Raw genomic sequence first — 18,874 nt, forward strand, 5'->3', positions numbered from 1 at the left:
ACCATGTTGTACAAAATTTCTTGAACTGATCTCTGCTAGCTAACTAAAATTTTGAATCCTTTTACCGATATCTCCCTAAACCCCTTCCCCATCCCATCCCATCCCTGCAGTCCCTGATAACCACCATTCTACTGTCTGCCTCTATGAGACGTTTGTATTTTAAAAAACAACAGATAAAGTTCTAGAAAGTGTCTGTTTCCAAAGTAGAGCATATTCATCATTATCTCAAACCTGTTGCAGTAACTCACTCTTCTAAACCACTCTATGAATCACTTTCTATTTCTTTAGGAATTATTACCATAGCACACAACTTATTTATGCAGCTTATCCCTGTCCCTTTATAAATTTTTGAACAGCCCTTTCTGACTTGAAACTGACTTTGCACTGTCATTTGCCCTTATTTTATTTTCCCATCAGGGTTAATCTGATGCCATATTTTAGCTCTAGGTTAACTGAAGTGCTTTGACTTTGAGTCCCTCATTTGTCTTCCTGGAAGAGGGAACAAGTCACCTTGGTACACTGGTACAGTCAAGTGAGTGCAAATCTGCTGTTCAGGCCTGGAAAATTAGAAGAACAGACAGATCATAGCAAAGAACACTCTTAGGCTCAAAGTGCCCCTGATATGACAGATTAATTCTTTACACACTGCTACTTCCAAGTACGTTTTCTGCTATTGTTACTCAGAGGGTGTAGGTGGAATCCGTGTCCAGATTGCCTCTACTTCTTACTCTGTTCTTTCAGCATCTAAGTCTTCCCTTTGTAATAATTCACTTGTACCTCCTAACATGACTTAAAATATTCTTCAAGTAATTACTGTGCATGTGTGTCTATTAGGAAAGAGTAAGGTTTGTTTTCTCCATCCTAGAGAACAGGGACTGTCTTTTGTATCTTTCCCCCTTTTTATCTTGTGAGATTGCCACATAGGTTCTCAGTAATTACTTGTGAATGAAAACCAGATCCCCTGTTTCCTTTTGGTACTGTGATAAACTCCTCATTTCCAGGGGTCAGTCATGATCTTTCTTTTAGTTTTCTACAACAGTATCATAGTTAGATGTTCAACAGATTATAGTGAGTGTTGGAAAACCCTGTAATCATTTATCAGGACTGCAATGAGTAAATAGAGCTCATTTCCCTGGACAGGTAAAGAAACTGCAGTCTATCCTAAAACCAATGATGCTTCGGCGGCTGAAGGATGATGTGGAAAAGAACCTAGCTCCCAAGCAGGAGACCATCATTGAAGTAGAACTGACCAATATCCAGAAGAAGTACTACCGGGCCATCCTGGAGAAGAACTTCTCCTTTCTGACCAAGGGCGCCAATCAGCACAACATGCCCAATCTCATCAACACAATGATGGAGCTGAGAAAGTGCTGTAATCACCCCTACCTGATCAATGGTGAGTTGGGGCAGTCGGGCATGGGCCTCTGTCAGAAGCTAGTCATAATCAAAGATCTCGTGTATTGAGCTTGCATCATGTGCTACAGTGTATTTACCCTCCAGTTTTTACAGAGTACAAATATGAGGTTCAGAGAAGTTGATAGATTTGCCTAAGCTGTCTAACTTAGAGGGACACAGAGCCAGGTTAACTTCTCCAGCTGTCTGTCCCCACAGTCTGTACTCTGCCTGGTAGAAGGTGGCCGTCCTTCATCAGATCAAGCTGAGAAATTTTTTAATAGTAATGTGATGTCGATTATCTGACCGCTAGTCTTTATGGGTCTTTTTTGTCAACTTCCTGGGGAGATTTCTTTACTTGAGTGAGTCACCTTAGGACATGGTATCTCAAATCTTCTGTCTACTTAGAGAGACTTCCCAGGAAAGCAAAGCACCCACATTCTCTGTAAGATGGCCCTGCTGCCTGCCACCACAGAGCCCTGTGCACAGACCTGGATGCACACCTAGGATCTCCTGTCTCATCTGCTGGTCCAGGAACTAACAATCCACATCATTTTTCCCAGGATCTCTCCCAGAAAGCAGATTTTACTTTTATCTAGATGTTCCTCCTACTGGGGATACATCCCAGTAAATCCATTGTAAGTTGAAGGAAGTTGAAAATGGATGTAGTACACTTAACTAACAAACATCGTAGCTTAGCAGTACAGGGCACTGTAGCCTATCAGCTGTTTTCCCTCCTGACTGGGTGGCTGGCTGGGAGCTGTGGCTCACCGCTGCTGCCCAGCATCTTCAGAGAATATCAGGCCATCTGTTGCCAGCCCCAGAAAAGGTCAGAATTCAAGACTGAGTGTAAAGTCAAACCATCTTCAAGTCAAGGAATATATTTTGTTCAAGAAATAGCTTTGCTCCATTCCTTTTCAGGGGCAGAGGAAAAAATTCTGGAAGATTTCCGAAAAACCCACAGCCCTGATGCCCCTGACTTCCAGCTCCAGGCCATGATTCAGGCAGCAGGGAAGCTGGTGCTGATTGACAAGCTGCTCCCTAAGCTGATCGCGGGGGGCCACAAAGTGCTCATTTTCTCCCAGATGGTGCGCTGCCTCGACATCCTGGAGGATTACCTCATCCAGAGAAGGTGAGGCCTGTGTCAGAGCTCTGCCTCCAACCCTGGGTGGTCCCTGTTATTTTAATATATCCTTGGTCTATTCAGAAATTACAGTGTAGCAACAAGAAGTCATGCAAAAATGGAGAAAGGGAGCCTCCTCAAAGCATGGCTAACATTCAGACTTAGATCTTTTGACCAAGTATACTCAAGTTCAGCCATTTAGAGAGAATTTCAGAGGGCCTGACATGAAGTCCTTGCTTTGCTTTAAAAAAAAAAATCCCACATGTCTGCTTATATTCTTTAGTAGGAAGAAACAGAATTCAAGTAGCATTAGGAAAAGTTAAGAAAATAATGTAATTACATTTTTGCTTCTTAAAAATAACGAGAGGAACACACCCTAGAAAGCATCACCTTATCAAGTTTCTAGTAGAGCTTAAGCTGACAACTCACAGAGAAGAAATTTGGGGTTATTTTATGTCTTTTCTCAGCAAGCCCCATAAAGTTTTATGATTTAGTATGTATGACATCCCAACTTATTTTCTTACTCATTCTTTGAACCTAAAGTCCCTCACTCATGCTGGCAAAAAGACCTTAATCTTAAGTAGGTTATTTGGATTTTGTGTTAGGAGTTACATTTGTTACTTCATACACTGTACCTTAGATTTTCAGTCATTATGATATGTTGGTGATCTGAAGAGGACAACTGAGTTTTTTAATATTTATTCTCAGGGGGCTGGCGTTGTGGTGTAGTGGGTTAAGCTGCTGCCACCCATGACATCTGCATCTCGTGTGGACACCAGTTCCTGTCCTGGCTGCTCCACTTCTGACCCAACTTCCCGCTAATGTACCTAGGAAAACAACAAAAGACCAGCGAAGTTCTTGGGTCCCTGCCCACCCATCTGGGAGACCCAGATGAAACTCCTGGTTCCTGGCTTCCACATGGCCCAGTCCTGGCCATTGTGGCCATTTGGGGAGTGAACCAGCAGATGGAAGATCTCTTGTCTCTCCCTCTCTTTGACTCTACTTTTCAAATAAATAAATATCAAAATTTATCCTTAAGAAAAAAGACTTTTTAAGATCACAGGAACCAGTAGCCTAGGCATTGCTAGGTTTGAAAGGAAATCTTTGTTTTCAGACAATAAAATCACAGTCATCTAGGGTGTCTTAACAGATGTCCTTATTCTTTAGGATTCTGTTTGCCCTTTAAATTACACGTACATATGTTTTATAGAAAGAATTTTAAAAGAAATAGATGTGCTGACATTTAATGTTGCATAAATAATTCTTCGAAGTCTAAGTAGACAATAAAAGAATTTCTTAGAGCTCCTATGGTAGAGATTTATATATAAAGAATTCTTGGGGCCAGCATTGTGGCCTTGTAGGTTAAGCCACTGCCTGCAACGCAGGCATCTCATATGGGCACCAGTTCAAGTCCTGGCTGCCTCACTTTTGATCCAGCTCCCTGCTGGGAAAGCAGCAGAGGATGGCCCAAGTACTTGGGCCCCTGCCACCCATGTGGTAAACCCAGAAAATGTTCCTAGCTCCTGGCTTTGGCCTGGCACAACCCTGGCTGTTGTGCCCATCTAGGGAGTGAACCAGCATGTGGAAAATCTCTCTTCTATCTTTCTCTCTCTCTCTCTCTCTCTCTCTCTGTAACTCTGCCTTGCAAATAAATAAAAATAAATCTTTAAAAATTCTTCTTTTTTAGAAAACCTCTATGAATAAATTAAAACTGATAATTTGTAGTTTACAAGTTCACTATAGTTTAGAAACCCATTGCCAAAACACTTTGTTTCTTATATTATCTTAATCTTTAAAATAGGTACTACTGTATATACAGATATTTTTTAACTCAAAAAAATGTAATGTAATTAACAGACTTGGTAAGGTAAGTACAAAACTCTTTAACTTCCTTTTATGCTATTTTTTCCATACCATTTATCGCTCATTTTACGTTAAAATTACTTAAGTGTTACAGTATTTTTGCAAATATGGAAATGTAGAATACCACCACTACAGAAGTTGTGCCAGAGGGCTGACCTTTTTCAGCCTTTTTTTCTTTCTTTCTTTTCTTGTTTGTTTGAATTGTGAAGATATTTTACAATCTACTTTACAACTCATTTTTATTCTAATATGTTATGAAAATTTTCCTTTATTTTTCTATGACAAAATTCTGATGGTCTGTATTACAGGTAATTTCCAATTTTCCAGTTCTGTAAGGGACTCTTGAATGAGTAACCCTTTATAGTCATTATGAGTGTTTCCAGTTATTTCCTTAGGATAAATTCTGATGTATATTTTTAAAAACATTTGCTAGATATTTCTAAAGCACCCTGTAAAGAGTGTTTTATTTGTATGCCTGTCAGTACTATATGAGAATGCTTTTCTGTGTATTCTGAGAAATACTGTTTTTGTCCTTTGAACTTTACTAGTTCAGTAAACTGAATTATTGTCTCTTATTTTAATTTCTATGTCTGATCACTAGTGAGGATGAGTTTTTTGTGTTTATTAGCTGTTTATATTGTTTTTCCTATTGATTGCCTATTCCTATTAATTTTTGTTCTCCCTCCATTTTCTGTTGTTCTTTGATTTTTTTGTTGATTTATAAAAATGGCTTATTTATGAATATATTGCATATTCTTTCTCCAGTGTTTTTTTTTTTTTTTGCCTTTCAACTTTGTTTATGAGTATGGGTTTTTGTTTATCTTATTTTTAGAAATTCTAAATGTTTATTAGTCAAATCTTTGTTTTAAAACAACTTTAAATTTAAATACTCATTTATGTTTAAATTTATGCTTCAGTGCTTGAGTTAATATGCTTGACAAGACTTCTTTCTCCTCACACCTGTGAGATCATGTGAAAATTCTGAAGTATTTTCCTTATACTTCTTTCGTGATCTCTTTACCCCCGCTGCATTGAACAGGGTTCCTGTGACCTTAGTATTTTCATTACGTTTCTCCTTTTAATGTAACTTTTATTTCAGCAGTTACACATATATACATTTTATTTTTTAATTATTTGAAAGAGTTACAGGGCGAAGTAGAGGCAGAGAGAGGTCTTCCATCCGCTGGTTCACTCCCCAGGTGGCCGCAACGGCCGGAGCTGAGCCAATCTGAAGTGAGGAACCAGGAGCTTCCTCCAGGTTTCCCACGCTGCTGCAGGGACCCAAGGACTTGGGCCATCCTCTGCTGCTTTCCCAGGTCATAGCAAAGAGCTGGATTGGAAGTGGAGCAGTACCCATATGGGATGCTGGAGCTGCAGGTTGGGGCCTTAACCCATTGCAACACAGAGTTGGCCCCTACATACATTTTCTTTTCTTTTTTTTTTAAGATTTATTTATTTACTAGAAAGAGTCACACACAGAGAGAAGGAAAGGCAGAGAGAGAGAGAGAGGTTTTCCATCCTCTGGTTCACTCCCCAGATGGCCACAGCGGCCGGAGCTGTGCCAATCTGAAGCCAGGAGCCAGGAGCCTCAAGCCTCCTCCGGGTCTCCCACGCAGATGCAGGGGCCCAAGGACTTAAGCTGTCCTCCACTGCTTTCCCAGGCCACAGGAGAGAGCTGATCAGCAGTGTAGCATCTGAGACTGAAACCCGCACCCATATGGGATGCCGACACTGCAGGCAGTGGCTTAACCTGCTATGCCACAGCACCAGCCCCCTTGCATACATTTTGAAAAGTCAAATCATTCTATTAGACTTAAGAAAAATTTCATTTCCTAATTTACTCCCCCTCTCCTCAGTTTCCTATAGCAAAAAAGCCATTAATTTCAATACTTTGTACAGAACAAAGTATTTACAGCTGTATGTCTAAATAGTAATGCCATTAGCTGTCTTTCCCGATATTTTTCAGTTTGGGGTGTTACCTGTTCGTACTGGGGAAGACACGTACTTGGCCCTCTTTCACTGACCCCACCATAACCACCACGTGCGCCCCTTCCTGTCCTCCCGTCTTTTCACTGTGCTGCATAATACTTGGGTTAGATTAATAGCCAGCATTTTTTATGACGAACAAAAATGCTGACTCACAACCCAACCATGTAGTGTGCTATTTGCTTTTTTTTTCTGTAGATCTTTTACTTTTCTTTTAACTAAAAGCTATCTTTTATCTCTTCTTTTTCTGTATGCTTATTACAGTTCAGCTGCACTTTCCTCAGTTGTGTGCATGGACTGTCCTTGTGTTCCAGCACACTGTTCTTTTCAGGGCCATTTCTCTGGGCGCCTGCTGACCGCCCACCCCGTGCCCTTCCCACCCAGTACTCAGCTGACGTCTGCGATCTGCCTGCTTTCATCCTACTGCCTTCCTTCTTCCGAGTCTGCTCTGTTGCTGGTGGATTTTACTGTTAGACAGTCTCTTCTAGCAACTTCTGAGAAAGGATGAATGATGGGTAAAGTGTGAGGCCTTGTCTGAAAATGTTTTTAGTCCACTCTCCCTCTTGAGTAATAGTTTGCCTGGATTTGAGTTTCTGGCTGACACCGTTCCTACAGAATTCTGACAGTTACCCCACCGTCCTCTAGTCTGCTGTCCCCAGGGTTGCCGGGGAGACATACAGAGCCCTTCAGATTCCTGGCCTATGATACACTTTTTCTTTTTAGAGGCTTGATATATTCTTTAGTCCCTAGCCCTATGAAAGTTACCAAAGAAAATACTTTGTTGTACTGGATACAAAGTAGATCTTTCCCATCTAAACTCTAAGTTCCTTCAGTTCCTGGGAATTTTCTTGAATTTATCTTTCATTCTTTCTCTTTTTTTAAGACTTATTTATTTATTTCATAGGCAGAGGCAGAGAGAGCGAGCGCGCGAGGTCTTCCATCCGCTGGTCCACTCCCCAGATGGCCACAATGGCTGGGGCTGAGCCAAACCAAAGTCAGGAGCCAGGAGCTTCTTCCGGGTCTCCCATGTGGGTGCAGGGGCCCAAGGACTTGAACCATCTTCTGCTTTCCCAGGCTATAGCAGAGAGCTGGATCGGAAGTGGGGCAGCCAGGACTCAAACTGGCACCTACACGGGATGCCAGCACTGCAGGCGGCAGCTTTACCCAGTACACCCAGTGCTGGCCTCTTATTATTTCTTTTTGTTTTGTTTTCTTTATGGTGCTCCTGTTAGACCTTCTGGACTAATCCTCTGATTTTTCTCTTTTCTCTATTTTCTGTCTCATTATCTTTTCCAATACCTTCTGGTAGAAACCCTCTGCTTTATCTTCCAACTTGAATCTCTGAGGTTTTTTTTTTCTTTTTGTAATTATATTTTTAATTTCCAAGAATATTTTCATCTAATTTTTCAGTTCTTTTGGTACTAGTTATTTCACAAGTGCCATGCTGTCTCTTAACTTTCTGAGGTTAAAACCTGATAGAATTATTTTTATCTGTCTCTGTTTTCTCCGTGTCATAGTTTTTTTGGTCTCTGTTTATATACCTTTCGTATAAGTAATTCTAGATTGACTTTTCTCCTCTGACAGTTCCAAGTGTTAGTGCATTGCATCCTGGCCCCCATGGTTTCTGATGAGAAGTTCCACAGTTGTTCAGACTGTCACTCCGTGAGTGCGATGCGCTCATCTCTGACCAGGTCCACGATCGTCCTTCACTGCCTGGTTTTCAGCAGCTTGACTGCGGTGTCTGGAGTTTGTCCTGCTTGGATTTCACTGAGATTCTTGAATTTGTCTGTGCATTCATTTTATCAAATGTTAGACGCTTCTCTCATTATTTCTTCCGTTTCTTTTTCTTCTTTTTGTCCTTCTCTCCTTTCTTTATGAAACGCTGATTGCCTATGTATTTGACCTTTCGATCATGTCCCACAGATGTGTGGGTTCTGTTTTGTTTTTGATTCTGTGTCTCTCTTTGTTGTTTTATCTGTCTCGTTTTATCTGACTTTCTCTATTGTTTCCTTCATGCTTATTGAGCCCACTCAGTTTATTTATTTAAGATTTACTCATTTGAAAGGCAGAATTAGAGAGATCTTCCATCTGCTGGTTCACTCCCCAACTGGGCCACAATGGCCAGAGCTGGGCCAGGCAAAAGCTAGGTGCCTGGAACTCCATCTAGGTCTCATATGGTGCAGGGGCCCAGGTACTAGGGCCACCTTCCACTGCTTTCCCAGGCACATTAACAGGGGTCTGGATCAGAAGTGGAGCAGCCGGTACGCTTGTTTGGGATCCTGGTGAAGGCAGTGACTTAACCCTCTGTGCCACAACACTGGCCCCCCACTCAGCATTTTAAAGATTGTATATTTGGCTCTAAGATTTTCATTTGATCCTTGGTTTACTAGTGTTTTGATTCTCTGTTGAGATTTTTTATATGTCCGTACTTGGATTCCTTGGCTTCATGAGCATAATTATAATAGCTACTCTAAAGTTCTTACCAGAATTGTAACATGATAAGCTTGGCAGTTGTTAATCATCTCTTCCCTTGAGAATGGGTCACATTTTCCTGTTTCTTCATGTTACATAAATTGGAGTTTTTCAGTGGTCATCATGAACATTACATTGTGGAGAGTATTTTTACATTTTTCTGAAGATGGTGTCAGTTTTTAATTTGCAGAGGTTTTTATTTATTTGTTTGAAAGGCAGACAGACAGAGAAGTCTTCCATCTGCTGGTTCACTCCCCGCAAATGCCTGCAACAGCAGGGTTTGGGCTAGGCCGAAGCCCAGAATCCAGAATTCAATCTCCCATGTAGGTGGCAAGGATCCAGCTGCTTCAGTCATCACCTGATCCCTCCAGAGTGCTTATTAGCAGAAAGATAGAATTGGAAGCAGAGAGCCTGGTGCTGTGGTGTAGCAGGTAAAAGGTGCTACCTGTATAGCCAGCATCCCATATTGTCGCCAGTTCGAGCCTCAGCTGCTCCACTTCTGACCCAGCTCCCAGCAAAGCGCCTGGGAAAGCAACAGAAGATGGTTCAGGTCCTTAGGACTCTGCATCCACGTGGGAGACTGAGATGAAGCTCCTGGCTCCCGCCTTTAGCCTATTCCAGCCCTGGCTGTTGCAGCCATTTGGGGAGTGAGCCAGTGGATGGAAGGCCTCTCTCTCTGTGCCTCTGCCTCTCCCTCTCTCTAACTCTTTCATATAAATAAATAAATCTTCGGGGAAAAAAATTGGAAGCCAGGACTCATACCCAGACACTCCATTACTGAAGCAGCACCTTACATGCTGTGCCGAATGCGTGCCTCTGGTGCACTCTGTCAGTGTTTCTGATAGGTAGCAGCTCTTATGTCAGTTCAGGTAACTTACTGTGTAAGCAAGGGCTCAGCCAGACTTCAGACAAAGTGTATTCCCAGAGTTTGGTGCGCCCCATCTTCTCTGTCACTCCCTGGCAATCACAGTTGCCTGAGCTCCTTCCCCAGTGCCTATCAGAAAGGAGTTGTCACTGCCCTGCACCTCTGCTGCCTTATCAGTAGCCTCCCCCTGGCCAAATTAACTCTCCAGTACCCTCAGGTAGGTTTTTCTGCTTGTTGGCTTTGTGGCGGTTACTTGCTGGGGGGTTGGTGTGTCCGAACATTTTAGAGCTTCTGTGTTTCAGGCTGGACTTTCCTCAGATGTTTGGTGTCCTGGGCCATCAGACCTGGGCACTGTCAAGTCTGTTGGAAGCTCTGGGAATGTGAGGCAGGCGTGTTGAGTGGGCCTCACTCTCTCCGTGTGTTAGCACTGTCTGGCTGGACCATTTATTTGATTGGAGACCCTTCTATGTCAATTTGTTGGCTGTTTTCCTTCCTTTCTCCTGCCTAACAGGTGGAACCTTGATGATACTTGAAGCTGAGTGAGAAGGGAGGAGTGGGTGTCTGAAAATCTCTCTCTCGTCCCTTCTTTCAGTATGGTACATCCAGCTTTGTTCCTTATTTACCCTCTTCAAGGCTAGAACAACCAGTCTAGAGGCTGCTTCTGCAGCAGACATTCTACGGGTTCCCCTGTGTTTAAGCTCTTTGCATCCGTACTTCCAAGATACCTAGCGCTGCCAGTGTCTGATCCATTGGGTTATTGTGTCTTGCCTGGGATTCTACTTTCTTCAAATCGAATACCACTTGCCTTGCTTTCCAGCTTCCAACATTTTATCCCTTCTCTTATGTTTGGGGACTTAATAGGGAGATGGAGTTAGGTCTCTTAAGTTTTACTAAAGGTTTGGGGAGGTCAAAGAATTAAATTTACATGTTAATTTATAATCTTTGCCTGGATTTCTTTGATATTCTTATTTTTCATTCTTCAGTTCTTCTGTAATTTTGATATATGGCATTAATTAAAGTCTAATTTTATTTTTAAGTGGCCCTAGTTTTCTGTTACTAAGACAGGTCATCTTTTTCCCCATTCATATAAAATACTATTCATGAAATATACCAAGATACTGTATATGCTGGGTGTGTGTCTAGCCTTTCTAGTCTTGTGATCAATATTTCTGTTCCTTTGCTCATGTGTTACTCCAGATGAACTTCACAATTATTCTTTAAACCATCTCTGGCCACTCCAGCCCTTAACTCCAGAAAAATGTATGTGTATGTTTGTGTGTATGGATATATGTATGTGTCTACACAAATACATATATCCATACACACACACTTATGTATCTATAAAGATTCATATACACACACACACACACACATATATATATATATTTATATCTCCATGGGATTTTTATTGGCTCTCATGAGCAAAGTAAGTAGGACTGGCTTCTTTGCAAAATTCAGGAATGTGCTGTTCACTACACTTACATCTTTTCTATGCAGCACTGATGGGTGCTCGAACCTTTGTAGATGTCACGGATATCATAGTGAACAGAACAACATGGCTCCTAGTGTTGTGTGGCTGCTCCTGTGTGTTTCTTAGTGGATTTAAGCCTAAGGATTTTATGTTTTTGTGGGTACTGTGAGTGGATTTTTTTATCCTCTTTATGTTTTCCAGCTGGTTATTGCCGGGAGACAAAAATGTTGTTCATTTTCCATCAGGCCCTCTGAGGTCAATTTTTCTTTAGCCAGAAATGTGTAGCCCCTTCCCTCCTGGCCAGTCACACAGGGGGTTTTCCAGAGTGCCACCTGCTTCTCATTGATATTTGACAGTGACTCAGAATTACAGTTTGATGAGCCACATCAGCTCCTAGGGATCCCTTTCAAGATACTGTTTTCACAGAGGGTTAATTACTGTGCTGAAGTCTGGTGTGGAAAATTTCATGATGCCTGAGTTCTTTATCCAGACCTACTCGCCCTCAAGGTTTTCTTTGTTCTTGAGCCTCTCTTCCTCTCCAGCTGTGGGTTTGGATTTGTTCTTGTTTAATTTTGTGCTGGATTCATACAGGAATGAGCACAGCCAGAGGATCTGGCGCAGAAGTGAGAGGGGAGTGAAGAGTGATTTTAAAGTCCTCAAATAATTTTATTTTAATTTAGTTTCATGTTCTTTGAAAGCACTCCCTCCAAACTTAACAAGCGATAGCAATGAAAATTATTGTTCAAACCATCCTGCTCAAGTTCTAAAGCTGTTACATCAGAGCTAGCAGAACACTGCTATCTAATTTTATGGGTTTTTCCCCCCTAGGTGATGGCTGATCTGTATCATCACTATTTATCGATTTCTCCCTTCCATTAAGGCTGTGCCTCACTCTGATCCCTGGGCATGTAGCTTTTCTCTGATGACTCAGAGTATCTTATAGAGAGCATCCATTCTTCTGTCCTGAAGCATTAATGGTTCACAAGTGTGATGTGTGGGTAGGGACGGCAGCAGTTACTGCTTAATTGAGCCTCAACCCTACTTTCTGACTCCAGATCCTGCCTCTCCTTCCAGCATATCAGTACACTGCCAAAATCTTCTGGGTAACCAGGTACAGATCTCCAGAGCATTGATTTATCTAATCATTTTGGTACCTGATTATAGATTCTGCTTCCATCGTCTGTTACAGTTACACGTTTCCTAAAGTTTGCCAAAGTTCTGTATTTACCTTTCTCTTTTTAAGTGTTTAGGGAAACCTTTCTGTCATATTGCACTGAAATGTAGGATACTGTGTGAAAATCGTAAATCAAATGAGTCTGGCTTCAACTTACCCAGCCAAGGTGATTGAGCAAGGTATTTTGCTTGCATGGCTTTTTAGTCTTAAGTTTCCTCACTACCTCATGGGATTATTATGAGAGTTAAATGTCATGGTGCATATCAAGCATGTACCACAGTAACATGCTTCTGAAATTGTTGTTCTGGCTGTAATAGATAATAAAGAAATCTATAGAACGCACATGCTTTGTTTCCTACTCTATTTCCCATAGAAATAGGGTATTATAATAAGTAAGAAGAAACCACAACCCATTGCATTTGCTACCACAGTTCTCATATAATATTTTTCTTGAATAAATTAAAGGGAGAAGAAACAAAAGAACCACACCTATAATTCCATGTGTGGTTGCACCTTGGCTTTGTAAAAGGAAGAGAGCATTTCCAGGCTCATGTTTTTACTGAATACCTGTCCCTTATAAGTTCGAGTTGGTCAGCCTTCTTTACTTGTATTGCAGTTTCTTTACATGGATTCTCCTTTTATTTCAAGGAAGACAGGATTATATTGCAGACTTAGGCTTCCAGAGCCTCCCCACACTGTCATCTACCCCTAGAGCATCTGTCCTTATTCTCTTACCAGTGGTTTATCTAAGTTTTACAGATCCGGATTCCCAAATTCTGGGCTACTGGTAAATTTTTTTTTTTTTTTAACACTTGAGGTCTTTGCCAGGGTTCATGGTCTTGGCTGTTGTCAGGTTTATGATGAACTGGTCCTTTTCTCAACAAGGTTCCTATTATTTATGAGTCAAAATTGAGCCCCAAGTAATGTTTCCCCTTGTTAATTCATTTGTTGTCAGGAGGTGAACAAGAACAGAATCAGGCTCATCAGCGACTGTGCAGATTGCTGCTGTATCTGCTTTGTTAACTCTGTGATCTCCATCGTGAAGGCCCCTCCCATCTGGGTTTTCTCTGGAAGGACAGTAGCAGTGTGCCCACAGAACGCCTTCATTTCTTACTCTCTTTTGCTTGCCCTTCACTGTGCTGTCCACCCTGTTTCTTCATTATTCACACAGATGTATGCCTACCTCATGATATTCAGCTTTACTTCCCCTGCTTAATTTTCCTCTAAATATTCTGCAGCATCACCAACACACCTCAGAAACCCTTTTAGTGATTTATGCCAGCTTGCTTGGCTTGGCAATATTTTGCCCAGAGACCTTGATTTTACCTATAAACTTGGAGGTTTTGCCATGCCCCTCTGAAGCTTCGAGGAACTGCCAGGTTAGAAATGCCAGCCCAGCCTTAAAGGACTGCTCAGCAGTCTCCTCTTCTTCCAGTCACCCAGAAGCTGCCAGAGACTGCTGTGAACTTCGGGTCCTTGTAAAAGCACTGCTGAGAGTCCATGGTTGGAGCTTTAATTTGCTTGTCCTGGTCTTAGGATTATTCAGTATGAATATAAAGTGGGAGATAATCAAGACTAAGTTTCTTGGGCTGTGGGTGTCAATATTTTGTATTTGTAGTTCTTCAGTCCTCCTGGGTTTGTGGCTGCTTTTTTGTTTTGTTTTTTGTTCATTTTGAGAGGGGGAACATTTTGCTGTGCAGTTGTGTCTGTCCTGCTGCACATGTAAGGGGCGGGGTCCCTTCTAGACTGTTGTCATTTGGAATTTAGAAGTAAGGGATATAAGGCTGTCAGTCAACAGCTTCCTGCTTTGTTTGCTGTTCGCCATTGACATCATGATTAACACCTGGGCTTTCGTTCGTTTGGGTCCCCTCAGATACACCTATGAGCGAATTGATGGGCGAGTACGGGGAAACCTGCGCCAGGCAGCCATCGACCGGTTCTGTAAGCCAGACTCAGACCGCTTTGTCTTTCTTCTGTGCACCAGAGCGGGAGGCCTGGGGATCAATCTCACAGCTGCTGATACCTGCATCATATTTGATTCTGACTGGAACCCACAAAATGACTTGCAGGTAACCATTAGGATGATTGCTCTTTACCTTAGCCACCCCTAAATCCCATAACATCATGACAGGGCCTGGCTTGGCTGTGGAGTGTCTGCCATGCTCCAGGCTGTGGTGTCAGCCAGATGACAGGCGTAGGGCCTTGGTCAGAGGGGAAGCCAAATGAAGAGTAAATGTCAGCCCCTCCCACAGATTTCCAAATACAGGATAAAACTGCTATTTATTATTATTAGGCATAAAGAAAGATATTAAACTGGACTAATTTTCTAATTCTTAATATATAGATTGATTCTGACATTTTCACTCAAGGTGTATTTATTAGACGGTCATATGTCACGTAGAGTAAATGAGTAAACCTGGAGAGGTGAGATAGTTTCCTGGGGTAGTAGGAGAACAGCAGCACCCTCACCAGTTTGTTAGCTGTATTAACAGTTTCTCTGTGCCTAGCTAAGTGACTCTACAGATTCTGTTTTCTAGTTCTAACCAAATGAAATAACAGGTGGCTTTAAAAGGTTACTGCAAAGATTGGCTTTAAGGCGGTACAAAAAGCTACCATAAACAGCAAGAAAATAACACAGCCTGGTTTGGAGTTCTTCATCAACTTTGCTTCAAAGTAAAAACAATGACATTCTAACCAGATTGGACAGTAAGTCAGCCAAAAAATATTCTAACTTGTCAAGAAGACTGTTTAGAATGTCAGTGTGCATCTATTTCATCAATGATTAACTTCATCCCTGTGGTTCTGTATTGTATCTTGAATATTCATTGATACTAGGATTGTTTGTGGAGGGGAGGGGTGAGCAGATGGCTCAGAACATTTCTCGTAATACAGGCGATCAATCAAAAAACATTTGGAGGCTGCTGCTGCACGAAACTCAAGAGGAACCCCAGGGGATACCGTGGAGGAAAGATGCAGGAAAGAAGGAGCCAAGCTGACAGCTATCTGGGCTCCTTCCCTGCCCACCCATTTGCAGAGTTATTCTATTTCTCTTACTCACTCAGTCAGTTTCTAAATAAACTTTTGTTTAAAGAAAGCAGTCCACTAGTTGAAAACCAATGCTTTAAATTGTTGAGTTGGTGACAATTGTCTGAAACTAAGAAAAAATATAATAAATCATCAGGAAGCAGATTGTGGGAAGCTGTGTTCACCATCCCACTTCAAAGAAAGCCACGCGTTATGAATAGCTTACCGTGAGTCCTTTCTGCTGATGAAGGGACACTTGGGTCAAAGACGAGTTGCAAGATATAGTGAATAACCAGTTTTTAAAGGATTGACATATACCAACACTAAAATCATAATCAAAAACTAGTATTTCATCAGCTTACTGTCAGCCCTGATTTGAAGCCTGCACGTAACTGAGAGGGATGTTCAGGAGTGAAATTGGAAGGATGGGGTTGGCATCTGGAGGCCGGTCATGACTACAGGCAAAGATTTTAGAATCACCATACTTTACCTAGGTGAAATCTAAACATGACCAACTGAATAGGCGCAATGCCAAGAAATGAAGTGGGCCGGCGCCGCGGCTCACTAGGCTTATCCTCTGCCTAGCGGCGCCGGCACACCGGGTTCTAGTCCCGGTCGGGGCGCCGGATTCTGTCCCGGTTGCCCCTCTTCCAGGCCAGCCCTCTGCTGTGGCCAGGGAGTGCAGTGGAGGATGGCCCAGGTGCTTGGGCCCTGCACCCCACGGGAGACCAGGAAAAGCACCTGGCTCCTGGCTCCTGCCATCGGATCAGCGCGGTGCGCCGGCCGCAGCGCGCCGACCGCAGCGGCCATTGGAGGGTGAACCAACGGCAAAGGAAGACCTTTCTCTCTGTCTCTCTCTCTCACTGTCCACTCTGCCTGTCAAAAAATAAAATAAAATAAAAAATAAAAAATAAAAAAAAAGAAATGAAGTGGATGAGAATGAGAGCGTTCAAGCCTAGTACCTGGAACAGATGAAGTTACCTGAGGTGTGACCAGGGTGGGTGGGAGAGGCTATCCAGAGTCAAGAGTCTGGTAAGAAACAGGAAGCTTTCGAATTACTGTGTTTAGTGTCTACTGCTGGGGAGCTGGTGAGAGATGGAGTAAGGAATAGCAATGAAGTCCAAACTGAAATTGGATGATGCGGTTTGCTTTTTTAATCTCCTAAGTCAGTTTCTGAACTTCCCCTAATGCTCAATCTGAATGAAGAAACAAAGACTAGCAGTAAGGGTGATGCAGGGTGGGAGCTCACACTGTGACACAGCAGAGGTAGTGAGCAAGGGAGTTGATGGTGATGGCAACTCTGGGTCAGGATCAGAGTTCGCATTCTTCAACTCATGGTTTTCTTTGTTCTTGACTCACTGATTTCTGGAGTGGCTGGGTAAGTGGGTTAGTTGATTATTATTAAAATTGTATAACTCAGAGGGAATTAGCCTTGATTTTTCAAATGTCAGACCAGACTGGGTAGAAATGAAAAGAATTGGGAAATGTACAGTAATTCTAGGACATGAAACCAAATCAGTACTTATTGGTGAATGGGACAGTGGGCTGTACAGGAGATATAGCACAAGGGCTGGAGACTACCCACAGACCAGTGTACCATGCGCACACACTCCCCATTCTGGCGTTTGCCCTTGCACCATGTCCTGCAGATGTGAGGTAGGAGAGAAAGTGTGGAGGCTGGGACTTTGAAGCTGTCATGTGATTCATGAGACTGCAGCTGAATCAACCATGAAGATGAGTGAAATGAGATCCTAACAGACAAAGCATGCTTAACCAGACCCGTCCCCAGTATTAACCTTGTGAAACTGGTCATGGTAACCACACACAATCGTTCATGTACATATATGCACTCTTTTTATCAGTTAGTAAAAGCTCTCAGTCACCTGTAGTTCTTTAAGATGATTGCTTTTGGGAGATGGGTTTAGTCGAAGAACATTTACCTAGGAGTGGACTGTGACACATAATGCCTGATACAAATATCTGGGCCAAAAAAAAAAAAAACGAAAACAAAGACTCATCCTGAGTAGAGTCTCCAGAAGGCTCAGTTCAGATGCTATAAATCGTGAGAGCGCACTCTGGTCTCAGGCTGGCAGGATCTGGGATGGGTTGTGGTTTGTCTCCAGTCAGGACAACCTGATCCCGCACCCAATTCAGAGTCTGGAGAATGAAGCTGACCTGATTGCAGGGAGCTGGGCTCAGCTAACATGGGTGCAAGACCCAAGGCAGAGCTGCAGACAAACCAGGTTTACAGCTGGAGAGCAGAGATCCATCAGCTGAGAGTCAGAAAACAGCGTTACTTTTTCTGCTTTTTCGTTATTGGCAAAGATCCATTCAGCCTTCTCCTCTGATCATTTTTGCTGCAGTTTTCTATGCTTTGTGGATAGAATTAGAAGTTGAGGACTTGCTAGAGATATTTATTTAATCTGAGCTTCATCAATGAATGGCCTAAGTGATTGAGTTTTCTTGTTGAAGTCTGAGAAGTTCAGTAAATTGTATCCCTCTCCCATGCCTGGATATGGGAGAGTAAAGTAAAGTAAAGGAAGATCAGGTGTTACAGCTCAGTGTGTAGCCAGGTTCAGGCTTCCTGAGCCTCCTGCACAAGCACACTCATCCATGTGTTAAACTTAGCCAACCAAAACTGCCCACAGCCACGTGCAGAGCAGTGGCTGGCCTGGGGAACTGTCAGCAACAGAGGGGAGGCTCCTGTGTTCCTTGGGAGATGAGAGGGCAGGGGCCCAGCCTATACAGGCTCAATCCCTGTCCCATATTTTATTGGCCAAGTAGGTCCCTCCTTTGGGTTAGTGAGTGGAAGGGGGATAAGGGAGTGTGGCTAGAGAGGCACTATTTTTTCCCTACCTCTTTCTGCCTAGCATCAAGTTCCCCTTCCCAAATCCTCCAAACGTACAAGTTCATTTAGGACCCAGGATAGGAACTGGGCACTACTTAGGAATATTAAAAGAGACTAAAGTTACTACTGAAAGATCTCAGCAGTATTATTGTTTTATCTGTACTATCAGAAGGAAGGTGATTTCGTGGGTTCCCAGAATGGGAAGATCTTACCTAGAGATACCAGATGCCATGTTCTTTCTCAAACCTTGACCATGTTGGTGTTAGCACCAGTGTGTGTAAGAAGCTCAGAGGTGTAAAATCATCTTTTCTGCCTTCATTTAGAAGACACAAGCTGTGATTCAGTCTTGGTACTTCAGCAACAGCAGGACCTGAGGTTGAGAAGTAGCAAAGGACCGTGACAGCAGCCTGAGAAGGAGAGAGAGAAATGAAGAACTGGTTTCCTCTTAGGAGGAAGCCAGTTTGCTGCTAGTCCTAAGGGCAAAGCCCGACCTGGGAATCACAGGCTGTCCTGCCCCCCTCACTGAGGCCTCAAGTACCTTCCTGCTTCATTGCTCTGTGGTACCTCTGCTTCTTATTCTCTGAAGGGATTTTTACACCTTGAAGCAAGAGATCCCTAGCATTGAACAGGGTTCGGAATAAAAGTGACTGCATGGT

At 42.7% G+C, this 18,874-nt stretch overlaps 1 protein-coding gene across 5 annotated transcripts in view; it reads left to right on the forward strand.

Annotated features, from left to right (window-relative positions):
• The window catches only part of CHD6 (chromodomain helicase DNA binding protein 6), a 241,382-nt gene that overhangs the window by 151,032 nt on the left and 71,476 nt on the right, over positions 1–18,874 (forward strand). For all 5 annotated transcript variants that reach the window (XM_008274447.4, XM_070051833.1, XM_070051832.1 and 2 more), the window contains 3 exons: positions 1,141–1,396; positions 2,314–2,524; positions 14,220–14,415. In XM_008274447.4, the coding sequence (XP_008272669.3) occupies positions 1,141–1,396; positions 2,314–2,524; positions 14,220–14,415 (663 nt within the window). The remainder of the gene's footprint in view (positions 1–1,140; positions 1,397–2,313; positions 2,525–14,219; positions 14,416–18,874) is intronic.

This window comes from Oryctolagus cuniculus, chromosome 11, assembly GCF_964237555.1.
Source record: "Oryctolagus cuniculus chromosome 11, mOryCun1.1, whole genome shotgun sequence".
NCBI lineage: Eukaryota > Metazoa > Chordata > Mammalia > Lagomorpha > Leporidae > Oryctolagus > Oryctolagus cuniculus.